This window comes from Paroedura picta, chromosome 4 (assembly GCF_049243985.1).
Source record: "Paroedura picta isolate Pp20150507F chromosome 4, Ppicta_v3.0, whole genome shotgun sequence".
In the NCBI taxonomy this organism is placed as follows: Eukaryota; Metazoa; Chordata; class Lepidosauria; order Squamata; family Gekkonidae; genus Paroedura; species Paroedura picta.
The window spans coordinates 77,764,625-77,788,961 of NC_135372.1; the positions used below are offsets into that span (position 1 = coordinate 77,764,625).

General features: G+C 39.4%; 1 protein-coding gene across 3 annotated transcripts in view; it reads left to right on the plus strand.

The window, feature by feature from the left end:
- Positions 1–22,619, plus strand: part of MYSM1 (Myb like, SWIRM and MPN domains 1) — a 28,230-nt gene extending 5,611 nt beyond the window's left edge. For all 3 annotated transcript variants that reach the window (XM_077333550.1, XM_077333553.1, XM_077333552.1), the window contains 14 exons: positions 2,642–2,740; positions 5,372–6,069; positions 8,109–8,239; positions 8,978–9,081; positions 11,920–11,997; positions 13,615–13,703; positions 14,507–14,561; positions 14,642–14,692; positions 17,398–17,472; positions 17,772–17,960; positions 18,195–18,327; positions 19,689–19,794; positions 19,887–19,944; positions 20,511–22,619. In XM_077333550.1, coding sequence (XP_077189665.1) covers positions 2,642–2,740; positions 5,372–6,069; positions 8,109–8,239; positions 8,978–9,081; positions 11,920–11,997; positions 13,615–13,703; positions 14,507–14,561; positions 14,642–14,692; positions 17,398–17,472; positions 17,772–17,960; positions 18,195–18,327; positions 19,689–19,794; positions 19,887–19,944; positions 20,511–20,660 — 2,016 coding nt within the window. In that variant the 3' untranslated portion in view covers positions 20,661–22,619. The remainder of the gene's footprint in view (positions 1–2,641; positions 2,741–5,371; positions 6,070–8,108; positions 8,240–8,977; positions 9,082–11,919; positions 11,998–13,614; positions 13,704–14,506; positions 14,562–14,641; positions 14,693–17,397; positions 17,473–17,771; positions 17,961–18,194; positions 18,328–19,688; positions 19,795–19,886; positions 19,945–20,510) is intronic.
- Positions 22,620–24,337: the final 1,718 nt, after the last annotated feature.

Below are 24,337 nucleotides of genomic sequence, written 5' to 3' on the forward strand. Positions count from 1 at the left end.
TCTTCCTGACACTTTCCCGTATGTATTAACCTTTCTCTGCTTCATTCTCTTGCCACTCCAGATTTCAGCTTTGCTTATTAATTACTTAATTTATACCTCCCCTTTCCCCCCAGTGAGGGCAATCTGGCTGTGACATCTGTCACCCCATTGATTGCCAGTGGGGACCCAAAGCAGCTTATCAAAATCATTCCCACTTCTTCTATTTTATCTTCACAATTACTATAGTAGTTTAGGCAGAGAAACGATGAGTCTTCTAAGGCCATGTAGCAAGCTTCCATGACAGAGTGGGGATTTGAATCTATATTTCCTAGATCCTAGTCTGACACTTATAATCAATACAGCTTTTCCTCCTTTCATTCTCCTTTCACTTCCTGGTTGCCTCTCCTCGGGGAAAATTATGCAGGCTGCTTCGGTGAGTTAGTTGGTAGCCTGTTCCTGTGCCAGTATCAGATCACCTGCATGCCTAAGAACCTTGGCAAATCAAATAGTATCTATAGTCCCACTAATATGTAAGTCCGGAGATTATTTTAATGTGTGCCTGCCTAATTCTAAGAGCATGAAATATGAACTTTGCTATAGCCAAAGTTAACATTGTTATTGCCAGCTAAAAGATATGGCAGATGGAAATTAAGTGAGTGGCAGGGAAACCTGCTTTAACAAAGGCAGTCTGAAATTGGCTTTTATAGAAGAGGGTGACAACTAAATAGGAAATGGGATAGTTTCAGTTACAACTCTGTCACAAGGGCAGAATCTCTGGGAGTGACGAATATTGTCATAGTGACCTAACTGTTTTGCAAGTGGTAAGGTACCTGTTCTAGGTAGGAAGAATGGTTGGTGAAAAAGTGGGGCTATTAAAAAGGTAAAATAATGTGGCATAAAGGAAAAGGAGTGGCTGAAAAACCACAGATAAGAAGGGAACAGCATATCTTGGCATATAAATTTAATAGCTCCTGATCGAATCTAAGCAAGATGAGAGCCTTCTTTCTAACTTCTGGGGCATCCAAAGAGGACAGAAACTGATTAAATCCTAGACTCAGACCATTTCTGCACAGGAGAACTTAGCTGCCCCGGCTTCTGTGTGGGAGCACAAATCTGGGGTGGATGAGGTACACCAGCCAAATGTTCCCCCATACGGGAGCAGGAAGAGGTGGGGCAACCTGCTCCAACTCAAACTCGCAATGGAGATGAAAGAGCTGCTTCTAAAAAATCAGCAAATCAGCAAATGAAGAACAAAAATCAGCAAATGAAGGACAAAGGAAACGGTGTTATGGTGAAAAATATTTTTTGAACTGATTCTAATGAACTCTTCTAGTGCTTCTTTATGTTCCTATGTACATCATACAAAAAATTAACAGGGTCGAGATTAAAAATTGCCCATTTCCAAGGTCAACACCTTTTCAGTGGCTTATTACCTCTCTTGATTCTGTTAGTGTATTTAACCTTTCACTATATGTTATCAATCACCCAATAGTATACATTGGCCATAGGCTCACAGTTTCTTAGAGGATCAAATACGTGTAATTAGCAAAGATCTCCTTCAAGTGTTGAAGTCTGGCAATAGCATTGGTTGCTTAGGAAACCCCACAGTAGATACTGAGATCACCCTAAAGGCACAGGAACTGTTTCTGTTACTGGAGGTGAGATTAAATAATCCCCACACCTTTTTTTAAGATTTCAGATTTTTCTGATAATATAGGACTTTTTGAAAAATTATAAGGAGATCTGGCATCTATAGAGGTTAAATGTGATGTTTATGGCTCCAGTCTCTGGATTTAAGTATCCACAGATGGGGCCACGTTGAGAATTAATTCTTTGTTTAAAAGCAGCATAAATAACGGAACTTTAATAATAAAATATTTTATATGGAAAATTATCAAAGAAGTGAATAATTAATTCTTACTTATGATATTTAACGTGTATTTATCTACCCAATAGGATTTTTCTCCCAGGAGTGTAACACTTTTTCATGCTCTTAAGAGTCTCAGCTTGATATCAAAGTATATTTTCTCTAGTAAAAAATTGTATGGGGAGGGGCAGAGGATGAAGAGGCTAAAGTGAGCTACTTTAGTTGTTGTGGTGTAAATGGAGGCTTGTATCCCCTTTAATTAAAAACCTGAATATAATATTTGTCTAGACAATTGGTCTTCAGCTAGCTACAGGGTCAGGATTCACAAGTGAAACAAAGCTAGAATGGGTTGCCCCAGGATAACATTTGCTTTAAAAATATAGAAAAATAATGGTAGGGGGGGGGAGGGAGAATACCTATGTACTTGACCTTTTTGTACTAATATCACAGTCATGGCTCCTTGCCACCACTTTGGATTATTGTAGTTGATTTAGTGACTAAGACTTTGAGCGTTGATCACTGTTCTGGCTGAAGAAGGGTTACTAAATGTATATATAATCTGTCAGGTGTATTTTCCTGTCCTTCAGTACATGTCCCAGGATTCCTTAGAGTGAAGGAATGACTGTGAAACAGGTGGAGAAATGTTGTATAGTTGTGTCCTGAGAAAACCAGAAAGAAGAAGACACCTGCTAACAAATTTGGACTCATATTATATTTTGAAATTAAATGTGAATCCTTCTCTGAAAAGGCTGTTGGTCTGGATACAGAGCTGAAATTATATTTCATTTCTCTTAGGCTAAGTTTGGCAGAAGGTGGACAAAAATTGCCATGATGATTAGCAGTCGCAATGTTCTTCAGGTAAAGAGCTATGCCAGGCAGTATTTTAAGAACAAGGTAAGCTTGAAACAACTTTTACTTAACAGAATGGCAGCATAGCAAACCTTGATGTTTCTCTGAAAACAGGGTACTTGTAGGGAGTGGAAATGCCATCCTAAGCAGAGTTATCCCTTCTAAGTCTATAGAGTTAGAAAAGTATATGGCACTGTAGATTACCTCAACATATTCAAAATTATTTAGACTGTTTTATTATTATTATTATTATTATTATTATTATTATTATTATTATTATTATTATTTCAATTTATTTCCCGCCAATCCCAAATGGCTCGTGGCGGGTTACAGTGTCTTAAAAAACCCCATTGAAACTCCCATTAAAAGACTTTAAAATGTCACAACATGGTGGCACAATAATAAGATCCCCTTCCTACCCCCATTCCTAAAAAAGGGGGGGTGGAGGAGAAGGAGGTCAACGATGTTCAAGAAGCCCGGGGGAGAGCAATCTATGTACCCCAGCAGCCCCAGCCTCAACCATAGACCTGGTGGAAGAGCTCCGTCTTGCAGGCCCTGCAGAACGTTGAAGGGTCCCGCAGGGCCCGCAGCTCACCCAGGAGCTCATTCCACCAGGTGGGGGCCAGGACCGAAAAGGCCCTGGCCCTGGTCGAGGCTAGGCGTGCTTCCCTAGGGCCGGGAACGACCAGAAGATTCTCACTCGCAGAGCGCAGAGCCCTGCAGGGGGCATAGGGCACTAGGCAGTCCCTCAGGTATGTGGGTCCCAGCCCGCGTAAAGCCTTAAAGGTTAGAACCAGAACCTTGAACCGGATCCGATCCGGACAGCAATTGGTAACCAGTGCAGCTGCCTCAGCACAGGCTGGATGTGGGCCCGCCAAGGTGTGCCGGTGAGGACCCTAGAAGCTGCATTTTGTACTAGCTGGAGTTTCCGGATCAGAGACAGGGATAGGCCCTCGTAGAGCGAGTTACAGAAATCTAATCTGGAGGTGACCGTTGCATGGATCCCAGTGGCCAGGTGTTCGGGGGACAGGTAGGGCGCTAGTAGCCGAGCTTGGCGAAGGTGGAAAAATGCCTGGCTGGCTACTTTCCTGACCTGCGCCTCCATAGTCAGGGAGGCATCAATGGTCACACCCAAGTTTCTGGCCTTTTATGTTTATATCCTAGTTATGCATTTTATTTTTTAAAAAGATTATCACCAACCAGAAGTGACTTTATGGTCTTGGTAGGTATCATCAAATTCTTCTATAACTCTGCAAGTCCCTTTCATCTTTGTTCTTTAATTCTAGTCGTGTGTGTGTGTGTGTGTGTGTGTGTGTGTGTGTGTAGGGGGGGGGTCCTTCATTTCCAGTTCATGCTAATCCCCTTGCTCCTTTTGAGTAGTTTCTGTCCGTTTATAGTCACCAGTAGTTCTCAACAGTTCCTATACTCACCTGCTTTCTATCATAAAAAGCCTGTTGCTGGACCTATTTTTATGGAGCCTATTTTTAAAACTTTGAACATGAGTTGTATTGTTTAACTCATGTTCAAAATTTTAGAAATAGGCTTCATGGTAAAATACGTTCCATAAAAATAGGCTCTCATTCCCCTGCAGGCCAAGACGGAATGGATCCTATAACTCCTCTCAATTGGGAGAAAAGCAGAGAGGCTCTGCTGAATGCATTTTATGCTCTTTAGCTGCTTTATGGATCTCAGTAGCACTTGGCATAAGAAAAAGTAAGTTAGGTGTACTGGAGCAGTGGAGTTCTCTTCTAGGCCAGTTTTCTAGAGCAGTGGTCCGCAACCTTTATTAGACTGTGGACCGATGTGGGGGGAAGGCGGCCGCAAATGCGCATGCCTGGCAGGTCCGCGCATGCTCGTTTGCGGCTGCACATGGCGCAAAAGTGCAGTGCTGGCAGCCACACTTCCCGCTCCCCTCCCTCCCACAAAAAGAAGCTGCGCAGCCCGGTGCCGGGGCCTTCGCGGCCCAGCACTGGGCTGCAGCCCGGTGGTTGGGGACCACTAGAGCACTTAGCTTATTGTTTTTGATCCTTTAGCTGTTAGAAGGGAATGGTGGTGCTCCTAGTGGGTAAGAATTCAAGGTATTTTTCTTGTGCTTGATTTCCTTCTCATAGTCACCATATTGCTAGCTAACACATAGGCTACAATTCTGTATCAGAGGGTAGCTATGTTGGTTTGCAGTGGAACACTTAGATTTGAGTCTAGTAGCATCTTAGAGGCCAGCAACATTTTTGGGAGAGTCAGTGCTCCCTTTGTCAGATACATACCCTGTAAATTTTGTTGGTCTCTAAGTTTATGAGTTTCCTCAGTAACTATTGTGTAAATATCAACATTGGTGCACAATACTGTTATCTTTGTTATGTAATCTTCCATGGACTAAGGTATTTGGGATTTATGAAATACCGTGATGATCTTTACTTGATGTATAGGTTTCTTAAGCACTTTTCTTCCTATATATTTATTGCATATAATCAAAATAAACTGAGAGAAGCTGTTATTAAATATTATGCTAATTCTGAGTACAGGTTACTTATATGATTAAATTCTGAATACTGAGTTTCTGATTTTTAATTGCACAAGGGCAGAATGGTTGAGAGGTTAAAGGTGAGCAGCTTTTGTTTTGAATTTTGTACATCATTCCATTATTCTTAACGTTTCTTTATGTGCTTGTCTGTTAAGACCAAAGCAGATGGCTTGCAGAAAATGGAACAACGTCAGTGCCTCAGCGCTCCAGTTCTTACTAGCAGTGAGAAAGAAGAAAAAGGAAAAATCATGTTATGTGCACCTACTCAATTGAGAGGTCGGGCAGACCCTAATCTGAATGCAGTGAAAATTGAAAAACTATCAGATGATGAGGAAGTAGATATTACAGATGAGATGGATGAGCAGCTTTCTTATGCACTTCAGCAAGAATCTGGGAAGTCAGAGCTGTTAGATAGTCCAAAGAGTCAAGCTGAACAAACAAGTTGGGCAGAACCCATTTTGGATCCAGCTGTTCTTACTACACGATACATTACAAAACCAGACCACAGTGAAATTGAAAATCCAAAAAGTGTAATATTATGTTGTGAAAAAGATGATTGTGAACTTGTGAGATCAAATCACCCCAAATGTACCAGCTGGTTTTCTAATTCAGAGCAGTATGGAGAGCAGGGTGACTTCGCTGACAACAGCATTCTTTTCCATTGTTCTGATCAAGTGGAAGAGGAGAATCAGATTGATGCACAGGAGCTTAAGCCACCTGACCAAGAAGTGGAAATGGATAAAAATGTCATACTAGACGAAGAAAAGCAAGCAATACCAGAATTTTTTGTGGGACGCCAGGCCAAAACTCCTGAGCGTTACTTGAAAATTAGAAACTACATTTTAGATCAGTGGTAAGCATTTTTGGAAAAAGATTCAATAATTTCAGTTGAAAAAATATTGTATATGCACAGCATGTGTATGAATGTTTAATCAAGTGTAAAAAGAAATTTAGCTGAGTTTTAGGTCAGTGGAAGAGTATCTGTTTGACATGCAGATTGTCACGCATTCAATTCCTGGAATTCCAGTTTAAAAAGCATCTGGCAGTAGGTGATATAAAACACCTGAGACTTCAGGCAGCTGTTGACCGCATAGATGGTACTGAGCTGGATGGTCTGGTGGTCTTGCCCAATGTAAGACACCTTTATTTATGAGATCACTTTCCCTCCCCATGACTCTTCCTGAATGCTTGAGTTGTTAGGCTGGATTTAGCCTAGAGCCTACTGGTTAATTACCCCTATCAACTGTCATTAGTAACAAAGCATGATTATATATAGATTATAATGTTTTTAACTTTTGTATATTTTATGTGATGTTACCTGCCCTGAGCAACACTGAGAGGACGGGCTAAAAATAAAATATTATTATAAAAAATGCTGTCAGTATTCCAGTGTCAGACCTGGAATTTATCAGAGTTTGGGCATTCAGTTATTCAGAACCAGCACAAACAATATGTAATGAAACTTTATGTATAATTTTTTGGATAGAGACTGAGCTTTCCATAACCTTGCCTGATGCCCAGGAAATAAAAGAGTCTTAGCAAGTTACAGAGATCCATCTTCTGAGTGAATCTGGGTGAAAACTCATGGTTTGTAAATTCCTGATGTGCTCTGTTCATCTAGACATCTTGAGGTCACTTTGAATGTTACACGGAACTGCTTCTTCCTTTTGCATTTGTGTAACATCTGAAGTTGAAACTTGGCCGAGAAATATTTTTAGTGTCATGTTGATATACTATCACATATTTTTCTACTAGGGAAATGCTTTAGTTCTTCCTGCAGATGTTACACAGGAAATACAAGCCATGTGTTTTCTGTCCTAGCAAGAAAGCCTTCCCTGAGCTTTTAGACATGCACACAAAGGAAATGAGGGGAAGTGGCTGCTAGGGAAAAAATGGACTCGCTTTGTAAAGCAGTTAAGATAAGATGCACCACCTGTCATCTTCTTGGGATTTGACTTTCCAATGGAATCTGACTCCTTGACGATAGGTTTGGGGCTAAATTGCCAAACATTGTTCTTGATCCTATTTCTTGGATTCTTTGCCCTTTCATTGATGGGGACCACTAGCATTTCTTCAACAGTGAAAGGCAAAAGTTGTTGAAAAGTTACAGACTGGCCACCACATTCTTTAAAATTGTGTTGCATTCATAGTTTGCCTATATGTCTGAACCACAAGCAAAGGTTTGTGCTATTTTCCTGCAAACCAGGAACTAAGCAGTGGTTTAATTCTGGGTGGCAGGAGAAAACACATCATAGTTTGCCCGTTCATATGTAAGCAAACAAGGCTTGTTGTGGACCTTTCTAATCCCTGTCACATGAAGGGAAGGAGAAATGAGTGATGTAGTAGCAAGCCATTGTTTTTCATTGCATCTTAAGCATGCCACTGTCTTAGCTCCTGTAATGTTAAACTAAAATTGCTTATGTTTGCAGATTATTTTGAAAATGTATCCTAAATAATAGGCAGTGATTTATAACTTAATGTACTGGCTAATCTCACTGCATGGCATTTAATTCCCACTTCTTTCAAGTATTTTATTTTCATGAGCATTTTTTAAGAACATTCAACCTGTTACAGAAAGTCGTTGCTGATCTACTGGTTTGTTCGTTTGTTCGTGGGGGGGGCACTGCAGAGCTTGCAAAACAAATTTTATTAATAATAAGTATATGTAAAAAGGCAAGTCTGCTCAATTCTAAATCATAACATATGATATTTTGTGATTTAATGAGTGAGTCTGGAATTAAATTAATTTATAACAATAGCTATAATGGTGTTGTGCATATTGTGCGTAAAGAAACTTCTGTTTTTATAACAATATAATGAAAAAACTTAACAGTCTAGTTAAGACATCATTTATGTGTTTAACTTTTTTTATTTGTTGTGGCCTAATTATAGGGAAAGAATCAAACCAAAGTACCTGAACAAGACTTCAGTACGCCCAGGTTTGAAGAACTGTGGTGATGTAAACTGCATAGGCCGGATACACACGTACTTGGAATTAATAGGAGCAATTAACTTTGGCTGTGGTAAGAAGGCAGCTGTAATCTGTTCAAATATCTATTATGATTGTGCCTCACATTTTGGTAAGAGCCCTTAAAACAATTCACATCATGGGCAACTCATAGCAAGCTATGGTGTTAAATTGGACCATAAGAATGAGGCTGGTGGGAAGGTGGGGAAGACTACATAATATGGGCCTAGTTGAAATTCTTGGTGAATACATTAATTTGTGTGTTTCTTTATATTTTTCAAATTTATTTTCTTACTAGTTTCTGAGTTCATGGGATTTAATGAGTTTTGTTTCAGTAGTTTTTTATTGAACTGAATGAAAACTTAAATATGCTGAAATACAATCTAGTAGATTGTGCTGCTCTAAATTTTTTACTTCTGCTACTTTCTTATTGTCTTGTCCCTTGTTCTCCTTCAGGTTGTTTTTCTTTCTCCTGTTAGTTTCCTCCCCATAGCCTTCAAGCATTCCAGGAGACTGAGCACTTTGTGGTAGTGTGACACATATTTATATAGAATTATGTAATCAATAACATTGTAAAATTTTCCTGGGGAATGGCATAAGAAGACACAAAGAAGTTATTTATACAAAATGGGAAGGAAATAATTTTGTCCACCTAAAAGCTAGTCTAATGTTCAGTTTTTATCCCTGTCCGTTAGAATTCAATACATTTGTTCATGAATATGAGCATGAATTTGCTGTTTTGATTGGGTCTGAATGAGCTGCTAATTGTCACTTCATTTGTGCATTATTCTAGAGCAAGCTTTGTATAACAGACCACAGTCAACTGACAAAATACGACCAAAAGAAGGAAAGGATACTATAGAAGCATATCGGCTTGTGCAACGGCTACAGTCTGTGGTAAGATAAACATCAGTGGATACAACACTTTTCTCTTTAAATAAAATATTGCTTCCATTGTAATTTTTTGTTCTTGCAAAAGTTGCTTCCCTTTATCATAATTTTTCTAGCAACAGTTTCATATTGATGAGATGATAAATGAAAATACATTTTTCTCTCTCTGCTTAAAGACTTTTCTAGTCTAAATATGTTTGGAAATTCTGGACATACAGTAGTAATGATTTTACACAGTAATTATTTTTTGTTTCTAGAAATAAGGTTTGGCAAATACATACAAATTTTAAATTCAGTGAATTTCCATAAAGAATTTGCACAGTGGGGCCACCTAAGTTTACGGTAGTTGTATGAGCAAACCTGAGGGAAACCTCCAGGGGTACAGAAAAAATAAAAAGGAGGTTACTGTGACTGAATTAAAAGGACTGTGCAGAGGAAGTGGGGGGGGGGATTTTAATTGTTAAAATGATGCTCCAAATATGGATCGAATGACATGGAGGTGGGAAGCAGGAACTGTGAGGCGGTACAGAGCAGAGAAGAAAACACAGGGGATGAGAAGGATCTCTGAAGTAGAAAAGAAGCAAGTGGCCAGTGAAAGCAGCTAGGTGGAAGGAAAACGTTGGAGGGCAGAGGGATAAAAAAGATAAGTGGGGTAGAAGAATTAGTAGATGGGGAAAGAAAATGTTCAGTGTGAGAAGAAAGCAAGGAGAGTAAGTATTGATCTTTTCCCTCCTCTGTTCCTTTTGGGATGAAAGCATATCATTCATGCTTTCTTCCCCAGGCTATTCTCAGTGGGCTGGTCAGCATTCTGCTTAGCCATTGCTTCAGGGTGATAATGCTTCTTGTGTGCCATGCCCCCAAGCCACTATACTGTTTGTGGCAGTCTTACAGCTGATTCATTCATTTAATTGTATAATTATATGTATTGCTCACCACAAGACATAAGTCACTGGTGATTTACTTCAGCACATTCAAAATTTCGTCAACCTGGGATCTTAGTCACAAATTTACACACTATCCAGATGGACCATATGTGTATAGTCCTCAATGTTTTGAGTGTCCCCCTTGCATATCATACCATACATGCACATATATTCCAGGGCAAAATTGTATTGCCTGATGTATATTTCGCTCCTCCATTGGGTAGCTCTTCACTAAGGTAATGGGGAGATTCCCAGAAATAAAACTGAAGCTAAAACTGAAGTTGGTTTTTATAGCCTGCTTTTGACTACCCAAAGCATTCTCAATGTCTTACGGTCTCCTTCTCTTCCTCTCCCCACAACAGACATTCTGTGAGATAGGTAGGGCTGAGAGAGCTATGACAGAACTGGTCTGTGAGAACAACTCTAACAGAATTGACTGGCCCAAGGTGACCCAGCTGGCTATGTGTGGAGAAGTGGGGAATCAAATGGCGCTCTCCAGATTAGAGGCTGCCACTCTTAACCACTGCACTGTACTGCACCCAGCTGTCTGTCTGGAGAACTGGTGAATTAGGAAAGCAAGACACACACTGAGAATTGTATGCTCAACAAACAAACATGTACACACACACATACATAAAGAGTAAACCCATACATCTGGATTGTTCCTAGTTGTATAATATTTACAAAAGGGAACAAAAGAAGGTTGCAAATGAAAGCATGCAACCCTGTCCTGAAGAAGGTTGGTGTCCAAGAAGTTCCAGCAGAAGGAAGAAAAGGAACGCACAGTAGTGCTGCATGATGGCCAATTGCAGAAAATATTAGAATGGAGGGAAACTGGGGCAAAGACTGAAACTGGCTTTAAGTCTCTGAAGATCCTGTAAGGTCATGGGGCAGAAGGCAGATGATTAAATTGAGGCCAACTAGGTTCCTCTTAAATTGAGGCCAACTGGGTTCCTCGCTCCCAGGTAGAGAGAGAGTTTGACCCATGCTGAATGGGGGAATGGCTTGATATTTTACTGTCCTCCATCTTGCTATGTCATGTTGTTATTCTATTATGTTTTAATGGGGTATTTTACGGGATTTTGTATTTTATTGATCTTGTAAATCACCACGAGACATTTGAAAGCAGTGGTATATATATAAAATAAAAAATACTGCAAAATATTGGAGAATCGGAGCTATATTTATGCAGTGAAAATACTGGCAGCATCATAGCCAGTATGCTCCCAAGCCGAGATTGTGTGACTGGAATGACCAAATACTTGATGGTCCAAAGAGTGAACAAAAGACAAGGAGTATCAGATAGCTGTGTCCAGGGGATAATAATAGGCTTACAATAATGGCGATTGCCAGCTGAATTTTCCCATGCGTTATGCCTTAGTGGTTTTAAGAGAGCCAGTGTGGTGTAGTGGTTAAAAGTGACTCAGGGCAGTTTCCAACATTGCATGATGTACATTTCCATTGAATTAATAAAATACCATACAATAAAATACCATACATTACAACATAATAATAATTACAAATCTGTTAAAACAGTCAAGCCATCTATTAGGCAATAAGACTCTTCCAGTGCTGTTGATGTAACATTATTTCTACTTTTTTTGTGATTGCCTGAATTCATGGTTGGGGGGAGTAATAAATATATGGAGGGCACCCAGTGGTAGCCTGGACGTTCATTGGCCCCAACTAAATGCCTGGCGGAAGAGCTCTGTTTTGCAGGTCCTGCAGAACTGGGCCACTTCTGACAGACTCTCAGCAATTTGGAAGCTCATTCCACGAGGTAGGGATCAGAACTGAAACTGCCCTGGCTCTGGTTGAAGCCAGATGTATCTCTCTTGGACCAGGGAGCACCAATCTATTGGTGTTGGGAGAGTGTAACATATTGAGTGCTCTTTGAGTAATGTATTTTTGCTTCCTGTAGCGTACAAGGAGACGGCGTGTCAGAGACCCTTGGGGAAACTGGTGCGATGCCAGAGATTTGGAAGGACAGACGTTTGAGGTAATATGACTCCAAATTGCTATTGCTATAATACTGAAAACTTCATAACGTATAAATCTACGTAATGCTTCATACATATGTTTTTGGTGTTTAGAATATTCTAGTAAGGCCAAATCGCATTCTGTGCAGAGTAAATTTAATTTCTATCTATGTCTAGAATAAATGATGTAAACAAATACTGGTTGTGCAAAACACTAATTCTGCATAATGTTGAGTGTGACTTCTCCATATTTCATTCTGCTGTTGTGCCTAAAACTCATTAGCTATTAATAGAAAATCATGTATGTTTTAATTAAAATTATTACTTGTATTCTACGTATTTTCACTTTGTTAAAGTTTAGCTGAACACTACAGAACTAGTTTCAAAAAGGTTTGTTATTTATACTTTGTTGGAAAGGTGGTTATTAAGAATTATGTACCTCTGTATTGTAGTAAGTTAAAAAGGCAGGAGTTGATATATTCCTTTGTTATGTGAAATACTTTAAATGCTTTCTTTGTATGGTTTCAGTTGTAGCACTAAAGTATTTAAGATAGGGACAGTGATGGTGAATATATTATACAATAGGATTGAGTAGTGGTTCTCAACCTTCCTAATGCCGTGACCCTTTAATACGGTTCCTCATGTTGTGGTGACCCCAACCATAAAATTATGTTCTTTCACATAAATTGAACCGAAACTGACAAATGGCGTGAAGATCCATTGTTCATGATTGTATATAAACTATTCCCCCCCCCCGTGGTTTCTCAGTTCAATTCTGCCTCTTGTCCCACCATGCTGATCTTGCTCTTTTCCGCCTGCAGGAGGAGTGGCAACAGTAGAGGCACCCCTCCACCCACCCAAGCTGCTCCCCCTGCCATGACCCCTGTGAAGGGGTCATTCAACCCCAAAGGGGTCCCGACCCCCAGGTTGAGAACCACTGAGACACTGGTGTAACTACCCGACCTTGGATAGTCCAGGCAACCCTCATCTTGTCGGCTCTCAAAAGCTAGGCAGGGTCGGACCTGGCTAGCACTTGAAGGGTGTACTAGTCATGACATGGAGGCAGGCCATGGCAAACTGTCTCTTAACGTCTCTTGCCTGTTAGCCACACAATCTTATGATCTGGCAATATTATACACATGTGATAAATAAATGCCGGCATAACTGGTGCTGTAGTGCCTTGACAAACTGGATAGACCTTTTGCTCTCACGAGCATGGCAATTCTTAATAGTCTTGGCAGAAACTCAAGGCAATAACTAGGGAAACAGGACTGACTGAACTGGCCAACAAATGTCAGTTTTGAAGGGTGCTGAAGTTGTGTGCTTTCCTGGAATTTTCAGAAACAGTCACTGAATAGTCAGTGGGGAGGTTTTCTAACAGGTGAGTCTTATTCCCTCTCCCTTTGGGTCCTAGTGCATTCCTGCAGTTACCATGTACCTGGCAGAATCCTGTTGTACTGTCCTAAAGGTGCTACTGGACTCTGATTTTATTGTCCTAATCATGACAGCCATTCCATCCAACCCATTTCAGTGTCTTTATGCCCATTGATCCAAATGAGCTGAAATGTGCTCAATGGTTTGTTGGATTGTAGACTTAATGTTATGATCAGTTTGCCTAATAAAGCTTTCCTTTTTAGCATCTCTCTGCTGAAGAGTTAGCTAAGAGGCGAGAAGATGAAAAGCATAAACCACCAAAACCTTCTAAAGGACTAAGACACAGCAAAAGGTTTACATTTTTAAATATCTATGTTAGAAGTAGTGCTTGTTCCTTCTGTGACGTTATGCAAGAACGCTGTTTATCAGAACAACGTATGTTGTAAATATTGGTTAGCCTTGACCTGGGGATGCCAGGCTAGCCTGATCTCGTCAGATCTCAGAAGCTAAGCAGGGTTGACCCTGGCTAGTATTTGGATGGGGAGTCTTTAAGGAGTATCAGGGTTGTGACACAGAGGCAAGCAATGGCAAACCACTTCTGAACATCTCTTGCCATGAAAATCCCACCAGGTCACCATGAGTCAGCTGTGATTTGATGGCAAGTGTGTGTGTGTGTAATTTACAGTACAGTTTTTTAAAAGAGTTAAACTGTTTTAGGCCCATTGAATTTAAAGGGTGTGCTTAGATTTAAATATGACGTTTGAATGAAAAATTTTGTTGCCATTTAGTTTAATATTAACACAAATGTACATGTTTGAATAAGTTGCTGAGATAAAGAACTTTGCATTTACTAGAATTAAGCTAGTAGAATTAAGTGGCCCAGACTAGCCTGATCTCATCACACCTCAGAATCTAAGCAGGGTAGGCCTTGGTCTGTATTTGGGCGAGAAATCTCTATTGAGTATTAGGGCGGTGATGCAGAGGCCGGCCATGGCAAAGCATCTCTGTTCATCTCTTGTCTTGAACATTCTAAGGGCTCACTATAAGTTGGCTGTGGCTCAACAACACTTTGCACCACCAATCACCCACCTGGGAAGAAACAACATGACTTCCAATAAATTCTGAGTTTTCAGATAAATTTTCTTCTTTTTATAGTTCATTTGATCCCTTTCAACTGATCCCTTGCTGCTCCTTCACAGAAGAAAAAACTGTAAGTATGATTTTGTTGTAGCCAGGGCACACCTTTTTGTTTACTTAAGCAAGCTTTCCTTATCATTTTTATCTTTTCAGGAGCCATTCCAAGTAACAATAGCACCAGAGGTACTTCTGATTATGGATTTGGTAAGTGTTAATATCAAATTCTTTCCCCCTGGTTTCAATTTTCTCTGTTTTTGGAGCTTAAAGAAATGGAATGTTCGACTGAAAGCCAAACAAAATTGTGTTCTTGTCTTATTGTTGCTGCGAATGTGCTGTTGTCTACTTTTGCTCTGTCTGTTATGTACATTATAGACTGTCAAGTCACTTCCAAATTTTGGTGACAAGAGATGAATTAATCCTTAACATCATTGCTCAAGTCTTACAAACTGAAGAGTAAAGCTTCCTCTTTTCAGTCAATCTATCTCCTGTTGGGTCTTCCTCTTTTTCTATTGCCTTCAACTTTTCCTAGCATTATTGTCTTTTTCCAGTGAGACTTGTACCTCTGTAGTATGTTCCAGTATGTTGCTTTTTCCAGAAGGGGTAGATCTATAAAATTCTGCCATAGAAATTCTGCAGATTGTTTTCCCTGCTTTCTAGTTAGAAACATTTTGATTATGATAAGCCTAAGAAAATCTTTAGATCTCAGTCTAAGTGGGTTGTCACAGATATCTTTATGTTATATTACAATATATTACTGCATTTTATGGGCCTGTGGTGAGCCATGCCAGAAACAAAGTCCAGCATATATTATTTATATTATTTTAGAAAATGTATATCCTATCTTTCTGCCATTACAGTGGCCATCATAGCAGCTAACAATTTAAAACATACTTGATAAAATTACATTTTGAAACCATTAAAATACACTTCCCAAAAAAATCTAATTGAAATAACTAAAATATTTTAAAAAGAGAACTGAAACATAAAATAGAACATATACAAAACATAAAACATTGCTTAGGCAGGAGGGATCATCGTGGGAATACCAAATGAAACAAAGAAGGGGACAGATGAATCCTTCCAGGAAGGGAATTCCAGAGCTTTGGTGCTGAAAGTAACCATAATGATTGGACAGGGTCATGAGGGTCCTTCAGGTATAATGATCCCAATGATTCAAAGACCATATGGGTCTTTGAATGTCAGGACCAACACCTTGAATTATGCCTAGAAACAAACTGGAAGCCAATTTAGGAGGGCCAAGATTGGACCCTGCGCCATTCAGCTGCCTGGCTGCAGCATTCTGTACCATTTGAAGTATTTGAACATCTTTCAAGGGCAGCCCCACATAATCCAACCTTGTTGTAACCAGGACATGCACCACTGTGATGAGATCTTTTCTGTCTGGGAAAGCTTGCAGCTGGCTAACCCATTGAATCTAGTGAAAGATACTGTTGGCTACAGCAGCCACCTGCTTATCCAGCTGTAGTCCTGGATCCACTCAGGAGTATGCATCTGTGCCTTCAAGGGAAGTACAACTTTGTTCAGAATGGGTGACACTTTAAATTCTGGGTCAGACCTTCCACCCACTCATCCCCATTCACATTGCAAATTTAACTACCTTGACCAAGATGCTACCAGCATTTATTGTTTGTCAATTTTTTGGAGAATGTTACATTTTCCTGTTGGCTACTTCACACAATAGTAGGGAGGATTAGTGTAGAATCATAGAGTTGGAAGGGGCTATACAAGTGCAAGTAGTGCAAGTTTGTGATGAGTAAATGACAAATGAAGGATTCCATTCGAAGGGACATCTGCCATATTCTTTTCCCACTATATGCCAAACTTGTTCTTCTTTGAAATACTTTTAAATTAAAAGTGCTGTTTATTCCACGTCCATGATTGGCATTTAGTAATAATTTTATTTTCTCTAGACTAGGCAACCTGGCTTTCTTTTTGGCTGTCTGCTGTTTATTATATCACAGTTAGTATGTAATCTGTTATGCTAAATCTAGAAATCTTTATTGGATGGAATGGTGAGATGGAAAAGCTTTGATTTGTTTGTTTCTTTAATTCACTTACTGGTTTGTATCTTCATGTATTTCCGATTAGGGACAGGTAGTTATGTTGGGGGAGATAGAAACAGGACTCTCCCCATGCCCCCAAGTCCAGTTCTGCTTTCATATACATAATACATTATTTTTCATTCTTATGATCACCGATAAAATAAATTTTAATTAAAACTTGCTTTAGTGATGCTAACTACTATCTGTGCAAGAGGAAACTTAAAAACTTTCTTGGTAAAGTCAGTGATAGGATAAATTCCATACAGGTTTAGAACACTCCTGAGCATATGTTTATACTTTTTTGTGTATTAGACAACACTTTACTGCTGATGGCATGGAAGGTAAACATGACCTAGGTAGAATTGGAGATAAATTTGAGTAGATTTCCTTCCACTATATGACAGATTTTAGGTGGCGTGTTATGATGTACTAGGTTAAAAAGTGGGTTAACAGTGCGTGTGTGTTGAATACATGAAGCTGCCTTAGACTGTTAGATCATTGGTTTGTCAAGTCTTGTCTACTCTTGCCTGGGAGTATCAACCCAGGATCTTATGTGGAAGCTTTCCACTTCATTTACTACTTACCCTTTTAAGTTGAGATATCAGGGATTAAACCTGGAAATGTCTTCATGCAAAGTAGGTGCTGTATCACTGAGCTATGACTCCTCCTGGGGTGTGAATGCATGCAGTTAGTTATAAAATCTCTTGGGTGCAAGGGTACAAATTGGCACCTTGGGCTTTATCTAATAATTAATTTCTGTTACAGTGGGTTTGAAGAGAGACTATCAGACATTGTTTTTTACTATCTAACTCCAAGAATTCTAAGTAATATTTTTCTTGTTTTTAGCATGCCCATGTTTCAATGGCAGAAGTAATAGGTCTACTAGGTGGAAGATATTCTGAAATTGATGGAATAGTTGAAGTAAGTGGCATAACTCTTTAATATGAGCTCATGGTCACAAATACGGTATCAGGCCATATTCCCTGTTGTGGCCTGGTACATTGAATATCCTTGCACAGAGAGAACAGTGTAGATACCTCTGCATGCTTGTGCTGCAACCATGGTAGATTTGTGCATTTAAAGGTTCTAGGGAATACTAGAGAAGACTTCAATCCATTTAGTATTCAAGGAGAGACTAATTTTATTGTACTTAAAATCAATATGAAATCATTGCTGAATTATAGTGCATTTGTATAGGCTTCTTTGTTTGTTCATTACAGATTTGTGCAGCAGAGCCATGCAATAGCCTCAGTACAGGCTTACAATGTGAGATGGATCCTGTATCTCAGACTCAGGCATCGGAGACACTTGCTGCTAGGGGTTACAACATTATTGGGTGGTATCATTCCCATCCTGCATTTGACCCTAATCCTTCAATACGAGATATTGATACACAGGCTAAGTACCAGGTAAATATGAAATTTGACCTTCCTTTGTGCAAGAGAAAATAAGTACAGGTGTAAGCTGCAACAACTCAAAACATTACCCAATAATTGTATTGACAGTTACTTTAATCTGAATAATGAAATACCAAATATAAAGTACCATCTTAATGTATAAATGGGGTTTTAAGGAAATTTGTATTTTTTTTTACATAGCCTTCATTAGAAAGAGATTAACAAGAGAATTTTTCCTTTATATAGAATTACTTCTCCAGAGGTGGCTCAATGTTTGTTGGAGTGATCATAAGTCCCTATAATCGAAATAACCCACTTCCATATTCCCAGATTACATGTTTGGTAATCAGCGATGAGTGTAGTTCTGATGGTTCCTACCGTAAGTATCTTTACAAGCTATTCTTAATCATTGTAACCCTTTTTTCATAATTTAAATCACACTTCGAAATACAAAAAGTTCACTGTACTTGAATGACAAACGATCTCTGTAATTAAATGTTAAGATATTTACTGTGTACATATATGGGAAATATACAATCCTTGAACTTCCCATTTTTGTGACTCTGTTACTCATGAAAAAACAAAACTGTACAGTGGAACTGTGAGGGTTCATTTTCTACTGAATATTAAGAACAGTACTACTTTCCACAATAGGACTCAAAGATCCAGTTTGGATCTTTGAAATGGGATTTAGGATCTTAGGTCATACCCTGCCCTTTTATGTAATTTCCTTTTCCTCCCACTCTACCCAGGTTCTCTCAAGGGAATATATCCATGGTGGTATCAATTATCATTAACAATAGTATGCAATAGTTAATTTAGCTGGAGAAGTATGCCAAGTGAGTTCAAGGTTGATTGCCTATAGAGACTTAGTTCTGCTAGTTTCCCAATCCCGTGGGTACTTGCTACTGTTTTCCACAGTACAAACCCAATGACTACTTGCTACTACTTTCCACAGTATTTGTCCTACAGTGCAAATCATCCTATATTGGGAAACAATGGAAAGACTTATCTGTGTACCTGAAATGCTATAAATGTAAGAAATAATTTTTCTGAATGTGAATAACTTGTTAAGCATAAGTCATGGAAAACCTCAGCCATGAGTTAATCTTATTAAATGGGAACAGATAAGCTTTAAAAAAGATAGAAAATTAATTATTTTGTTCAGGTTAGAATGCAAATGTTAAAATGTCACAAATAATATCTACATTTTATTTTTAATAGTATTTGTGTGTTCTGAAATATTTCTAATCTGCATTTTGATCAGACAGTCCCACAGTTTACACAGTAATACAGTAAAGTTAAATACATAATTTGTGTGTGCCTGGTATGATCACTTTTTCTGTGAATTATGAAGCCTCAAACCATGTCAGACGCTGTTTATGAAGCTATCTGCCATAAGATAGGGAACTGCTATGTGGAATCTTCAGTTCATTAGATCTTGGTCTTGGTTAGAGTTCCAGACATTGTCAGTGGAAAGTTTGTGGCTAAGGTTAAATGTTTTTTTTATATTAAAAAAACACACACACACCCTAAACCCTTGATTTTGGAACATAAACCATTCTTGCCTATTACTTGGCTACGTGTACCAGTGGTCTTGACAGTATAGACCAACTTTAGGTGTTCATATTCCTGCTGTTGTGACCACAATATAAGAGTTTAAGAATTGATTGCAGATCAAAGGAAAAGTTGTATGTATACTTGACAGTGTACTTTATGATGTGTTCTAATGGTTTACAGGCTTGCCATACAAGTTTGAAGCACAACAAATGTTGGAAGAGCCTCAGTGGGAATTAGTATTAGAAAAAACACGATGGATCATTGAAAAATACAGAATGTCTCATAGGTATGTGGGAGTTTGTATTTCAGAACCCTTTCCATAATTTTCAAACATTTCTGTATGCTCTGATAATAGTATTGACGTCATTCTTTCAATAGTTCGGTGCCCATGGACAAAATCTTCCACAGAGATTCAGATCTGACCTGCTTACAGAAGGTAAGAATTTCAAATTATTCCATAGCACTTATCAGAGGAGAGTACTTGCAATGAAAATTATTGCCTTTTATCAAGGTGGATAATTTAATTATGAATTCTGAGAACCCTTAGTGGATCCAGTAAGTAACTGAAGTAAAAGCAAAAGACTTTAGTTGCTAGGGTTTATTTATTTTGGGGAGTCTTTTTGCTTCACAGTGACATTGGTTGCAAGCACCTTAGGTCCATAACTAACCCTGACAGTCAGTAGAATACATAGCTATAATGCAAATAGGGTCCATTATAAGACTTGTGTCATGTAATTATTGAACCAGAACTTAGTATAACCTATGAACGCCTATGCAATCAATTGAAGGGTAGATTTGGACTGCAGAAAGAGGTAGTTTGCTGAAGAGTAGCTATTACTTTAGTTGCTGTGGGTAGATGGTGAGAAATCTTTAACTGCATCATAATAGTAAACAAGTCCCTAAAATGTTCTGACTAGTCACAATAGACTTCTTGTTGCCTTTCTTCTTAAACATAATTTAAGCAATGTGTATTTTTTGTATTGTCTTTCAACTATTAACTAGCTGTTGGAGTGTATGAGGAAGACTTTGGATCATGTGGCAAATAGCTTCATTGCAGAAGAATTCTTGGCTCAGATAGAAAACTTATTCCTCTCAAACTATAGTAATAAGAAATGGAATAATACTACTGAAGAGAATGACGTGTCAAAATGACCAGCCAACACCATAGTGTTGAAAAGAACAATCTCTTACTTCCTAGCACGTTGCCATTCTTAAGTGACAACATCCAGTGTTGCTAAATAAAATTATTTGCACTGAAAGACATTGTGACATAATCATGAGAAACCACCTGAATTGCAATGTACTCCTAATGTTTTGGAATTATGGTAGTACTGCAGATGTATACATGAAGTATTTGGCATTAATAAGCTACCGTGTATTGGTTGCCCAGAGCAGTTAAAACGCTACTGTGCTACTAAGACCAAGAGGTCAATGTTCGTATTGTATTTTACCTAGCTTACATTTGTCTTTAAAGGACATCACTGTATAGTACATTTTGGTGTCTAATGTAAGATGTTTCTCTTAGTAAACACATTGATCACATAAACTAAGCAGTATTGTACATTGGTATTAGCAGGTAGGGGAGGGAAATCCATATTCAAAACAGTTGTAACTAATATAATTCAGATACAGAAAGGAGGTTCAAAGTAGATGTGTTGTTGGATTTTCAAAGGTAAGTGGGGAGTTCCTTTCTCTGCTTCATTTACCTGACTTCAGTTGGGATGTGCACTTCAGCTCGGTTGCCTTGGTGATCACCGAAGCCCAAGGTGGTGCATAGGAGGCCGGCAGCATGGCGTGGAGAGGAGGGGCGGCAGCAGTGCACTAGCTGCCAGCCACGCGCAGTCGTCTGTGTGCAGTCGCTGGCTGGTGTGCCACCACTGCCCCTCCTCTCCATGGAGCTGGCCTCCTCCGCGTCGCCTCGGGCTTCTGTGATTGCCAAGGCGGCTGAGCCGAGCCAAAGCACCCCCTCCCTAGGTGGGGACCTCCAGGCATGTGATTTGCCCATGGAAAAAGTAAGTAATTTGCACAGTGCTTGAGTTTTTCCTCCCTTGCCCCAACAATGCAGCTCCAACCCAAACTGGGTGAATTGCAACTGCTGTTCATTCACAGAGGGGTCTGGTGGTGGCAATCAATTCACAGCTGGTCCAAGGCAGACCCGTAGTCTTGGCCATTTCATCTGCGCCCAGTCTATGCAAAAACATTGTAGTTCACTCCCTGCCCAGTTGAACTGGCAAAGTGGTATTGGACTGTGCCCTCGTAAACTAAATTCTGCCATCTGAATGAATTGCATAAATGTAAAATTTGTCTGGGGAGCAGGATGTTCTTGTTCATTTGTCATCGAATGAGTGGGGCTAGGGAAAGAGTCCACTGAACAGGAGCTGGGTTGAGAACATGCCCCAGACCCCTGGAAACCCAAACTTGGAAAACACACAGGACAGAAAAGAACAAGCCCTCTCCTAGGTAAGCATTTTAACCCAATAGAATCTGAACTAGTGTGCTAGTGGACTGCATATTCCATATAAGCTGTTTTAACTTCAGTTAAAACTGAGAGCTGGACTATCTTGAGTGCAGTTGGGTGCCCTGCAGGTTGGGCAGCATCCAGTTAACATGCTCATATTGCTGTGTGTACCAAAATGCTTCTCAGCGACCGATCAGAATCTAATTTGGTTTAGTAATGCTATTAATCTGCAAACAAGGGCCATTTGATTCTAGTGTGCTGGAGAAACCTGCATTCATTTTGAAATCTGATACATGTTTTTGATGCAGTTTATTTCAATTTGAATCAATTGTAATCCCTCAGTTATCTAAGAAAGACCCCTTCATCATTGCTTAAACAAAAAAGAATCATAGATTAGTTGGGGACATGTCTCGTAATTGTACTGCAACAACATTATTATTGAATAATATATACATGACATTGTAAATATATGTAACAGTGGTGTAAATAATGTGTATTTGTACAGAAATGAATGACTACTTGACCCTCATGTGAAGATATTTACCTATGATGTGTTTTTACCAATAACAAGGAAAGCTTATCATGAAATAATGGAAATAACTTTTCTTGGCAGCATTGCCCCTTCAATAAACTATGTGAAGGTATTAAAAATATTGCTTTCATTTCAAATAATTCTTTTTATATATCAAACTGAAACCTTGAGCATGAACAGGGCATTTAACAGGGCAGGTTCCTGGGTTTGTCTTACCTTTTCATTTAAGAGCCCAGTTTTGTGTTCTGTGTTTAAAGGTAGGTTATCACAAAGAGCTTTAGCTACAGTTAAATTAACAGTGTAGGCTGTTTATTATCTGGATGTTCTGTGCACTTTGGATCAAAAGCCCTTTTGTCATCTATGTAAAACATGTACATATTGCATTGTTTAAACATTTACCACGTTGGCATGGGGAATAAACAATTTCACAGGCACTTCACGCTGCAATGACAGGAAATGGAACATGGGACTTAACTTGATTTTTCCTTCTACTCTTGAAAGCCACTAACTTGGAATGTTTTAAAAGTGGAGCCTATCTTAAGGTCCCATTAATACCTCGGATACCTTTATCTGGACCGTCACTTTCAGTTCAAGGTGTTGGCAGAGTTTGAATATGCAAGAGTGAGCAAAGCACCAGGATTATTAGTTTTTATTATGACGTGAAACAACTATCTATAGAAAGAGGAGAGGGGAGATCTACCTGTTGTTGTTTGTTATTCTGTCAACATCTGTTCTGGAGGCAAGCAAGGACAAAGTGTGCCAAAAAGCAGGAAGTGTCCTGTGGAGCCAATCATGATGCTGAAGGAGACAATCTGAAAATCATTGGGAGCTCACCACCTCCTTAGGCAGCCTATTCCACTGCTGAACTACTCTGACTGTGAAATATTTTTTTCCTGATATCTAGCCTATATCGTTGTACTTGTAGTTTAAACCCATTACTGTGTGTCCTCTCCTCTGCAGCCAATGGGAACAGCATCCAGCCCTCCTCCAAGTGACAACTTTTCAAATACTTAAAGAGGGCTATCATGTCCCCTCTCAACCTCCTTTTCTCCAGGCTGAACATTCCCAAGTCCTTCAACCTATCTTCATAGGGCTTGGTCCCTTGACCCCAGATTATCTTCGTCGCTCTCCTCTGTACCCTTTCAATTTTATCTACATCCCTGAAGTGAGGCCTCCAGAACTGCACACAGTACTCCAGGTGTGGAGTATACGGCACTCTGACCAGTGCCGTATACAATGGGACTATGACATCTTGTGATTTTGATGTGATGCCCCTGTTGATACAGCCCAAAATGGCATTTGCCTTTTTTACCACTGCATCACACTGCCTGCTCATGTTTAGTTTACAATCCACAAGTACCCCAAGGTCTCATTCACACACAGTGTTACCTAGAAGCGTATCCCCCATCCAGTAGGTATGCTTTTCATTTTTCTGACCCAGATGCAGGACTTTACATTTATCTTTATTAAATTGCATCTTGTTCTCATTTGCCCATTTTTCCATTGTGTTCAGATCTCGTTGAACTCTGTCTCTATCTTCCGGAGTATTTGCCAGTCCTCCCAATATGGTGTCATCTGCAAACTTGATGAGTAGTCCCTCCACCCCCTCATCTAGATAATTAATAAATATGTTAAAAAGTACCGGGCCGAGCACTGAGCCCTGAGGTACCCCGCTACTCACCTCTCTCCAGTCTGATGAAACACCATTGACAACAACTCCTTGAGTGCGGTTCTCTAACCAATTCCCTGTCCACTTAACTATCTGAAAATAGGGTACTCCAAGCTAGTAGCCCAAATCCTGATACTCTAGGAGTGCCTTGACTGCCAGGATTCATGATG